The following is a 2000-nucleotide window of genomic DNA, read 5'->3' as shown; positions in this document are numbered from 1 at the left end:
CATTCGTATTCGTGTCGAAATTTTAATTCCGTAAATTTTAATTTCGTAAATTTTAATTTTAATTGTGAATTTATTAATTTTATTGCTGGAAGTCCTAGTGGAAGTCCTAGTGCAGGGGAAGTCCTAGTGATATGGCAGTGGAATGGGAAGTCCTAGTGATGACGTGACAGGAAGTTTTGTGGGAAGTCCTAATGGAAAGGGCCGGAGAGCTCTAAACCTGAAATCTCTCCATCCAATTTTGTAAAATTAATTTTCAAATTTGTAAATGATGCTTTTGAAATAAAATCTGAAATTTAGGATTAGAATACTGTAAAATCAATTACTTCTATGATCTATTGAAATTATCAGTCTAAAATTGACACATTTGTTTCTGCTCTCTGCCACAGAGTTATTTGTATATGAGGCTCCATAAATGGATCGATCGCATCATGTGGAGACGGGGAGTTTGGAGTCATCATTTGTTCAAATGATCGACGATCACAATCGTGCGGCGATTGAGCTGCGGGAACGAACTGGTTAGTCACCAATTAAATTATGGATTTCACAACATATATAAGTGTGTTTGATTCTGTAACATTTTTGCTTGTGTTGGATTTTGTGGTTGGTTTTGGGGTTTAAACTTCAGATGATTTTCCAGTTCAATTGGTATTTGCTATTGCAGGAATTTACGGTTGGTTTTGGGGATCATTTTGATTTAAATTTCAAGTTGAATTGGTATTTCCACATCATGCTTGATTTTGGATGAATGCGTTTACTTTTGTGGGGAACTCTGATTATCTTTCAAGTTGAATTCATACTTGCTTTTGCATTCTGTATTTTTGCTGGATAAATATAGAGAGAGCGAAAAAAGAAGGTCTTCGGAATGCAATACGTGTGGCAGATCAGCTTATGAAGGTCGTTGATGGTGGTGTCCACGATGTATTCATAAATGAGAAGTGGATCAAGGTGGAAATTCAAGCATTGTCAGCAACTATCATGCGATTCTCAAAGCAGACTGATCAGTGGCTCGCAGTGTCTCGTGCTATCAACACCGCTGTCAAGGTCAGAGTGCGAATGGTTTCTACCTTGCTTCTTGGCTGGCCATTTGATGTATTGTTGTCCTACTGCATTTTATAAATACACGCTGGTTCTTGCAATGTGCATCTTGAATCGAGCCGTTTAGTTATAAATGGTTACTGATCGCTAGTTCATGTTAATATGTGGCTTCAAGTATTGAGGATCGTGATCAACTTCAAGCCTTTATCCATCTCTTGAATTTAGATTTGAAGTTTATTTTACCTATAGTTTTGGGAACTGAAATTTCCCATTAAATCAGGACATCGGCCTTGGAAGATACAGTTATTTGAGTTGTTAAGTTATAAAGAGTGATCAAAATGGTTGCAGCCTTCAAGTGCTGTGATCAACTTCAGGCTGATATCTAATTCTTGTACATGTCGTTTTTCCAGAGCTGAAATTTCTTGTATAAAAATCAGTACATTGGCCCTGATGTGCTCACGCATTATTACATATTTTAACTCGATGGAAAGGATCAAGCGCATTGGCCTTCATGTATTTTTTTGATGCCATAGTCTTTCTCTTGGTTCGACTTAGTTAGGCTCCAAGTTCATTGTTCTTGCAAAAGTTTGTGGAAATTGTTTGAGAACGTTTTAGCTTCAAACATAACTACATGTTTCTGCAACAGGAAATTGGAGATTTTGAGAACTGGATGAAGACAATCGAGCTTGACTGTAAAAGTATTAGTGCTGCTATCTGTAACATTCACCAAACATAACCTTCAATGCTGGATATCGTTGCATCAATGACTATGACAATTCCTGTCCTTCACAAGGCTCGCCTCGTCCCCGCACCCCTGCAGCAACAAGCATATCCGAGATCAGAAGGCGATTCCCAAATCTCGATGATCAAGTTGGAACAAATACTAGTCAGCTGCGTTTGGTTTTTCTGAGAGCAAGTTGTGCTTCTTCTGAAAGCCGGCTCATACAGTCTCCAACAAATTTGAA

The 2000-nt window shown here is 38.0% G+C and overlaps 1 protein-coding gene across 1 annotated transcript; it reads left to right on the top strand.

Annotated features, from left to right (window-relative positions):
- The first annotated feature begins 342 nt into the window (after positions 1–342).
- Positions 343–1954, top strand: LOC125200347 (biogenesis of lysosome-related organelles complex 1 subunit 1-like). Its single transcript, XM_048098005.1, has 3 exons — positions 343–515; positions 836–1041; positions 1682–1954. The coding sequence occupies exons 1-3, from the start codon at positions 413–415 to the stop codon at positions 1769–1771; spliced, it is 399 nt and encodes a 132-aa protein (XP_047953962.1). The 5' UTR covers positions 343–412; the 3' UTR covers positions 1772–1954.
- The last annotated feature ends 46 nt before the right edge of the window (positions 1955–2000 follow it).

The sequence above is a fragment of the Salvia hispanica genome, unplaced genomic scaffold (assembly GCF_023119035.1).
Source record: "Salvia hispanica cultivar TCC Black 2014 unplaced genomic scaffold, UniMelb_Shisp_WGS_1.0 HiC_scaffold_920, whole genome shotgun sequence".
Lineage (NCBI taxonomy): Eukaryota > Viridiplantae > Streptophyta > Magnoliopsida > Lamiales > Lamiaceae > Salvia > Salvia hispanica.
This window is presented reverse-complemented; position numbering and strand designations above follow the sequence as displayed.

Bases quoted from the DNA above. Each gene is read 5' to 3' on its own strand.
- LOC125200347 (XM_048098005.1), top strand. From the start codon at position 413: ATGGATCGATCGCATCATGTGGAGACGGGGAGTTTGGAGTCATCATTT. The intron at 516-835 runs GTTAGTCACCAA...GGATAAATATAG, and splicing joins TGAGCTGCGGGAACGAACTG to AGAGAGCGAAAAAAGAAGGT. The intron at 1,042-1,681 runs GTCAGAGTGCGA...TTTCTGCAACAG, and splicing joins CTATCAACACCGCTGTCAAG to GAAATTGGAGATTTTGAGAA.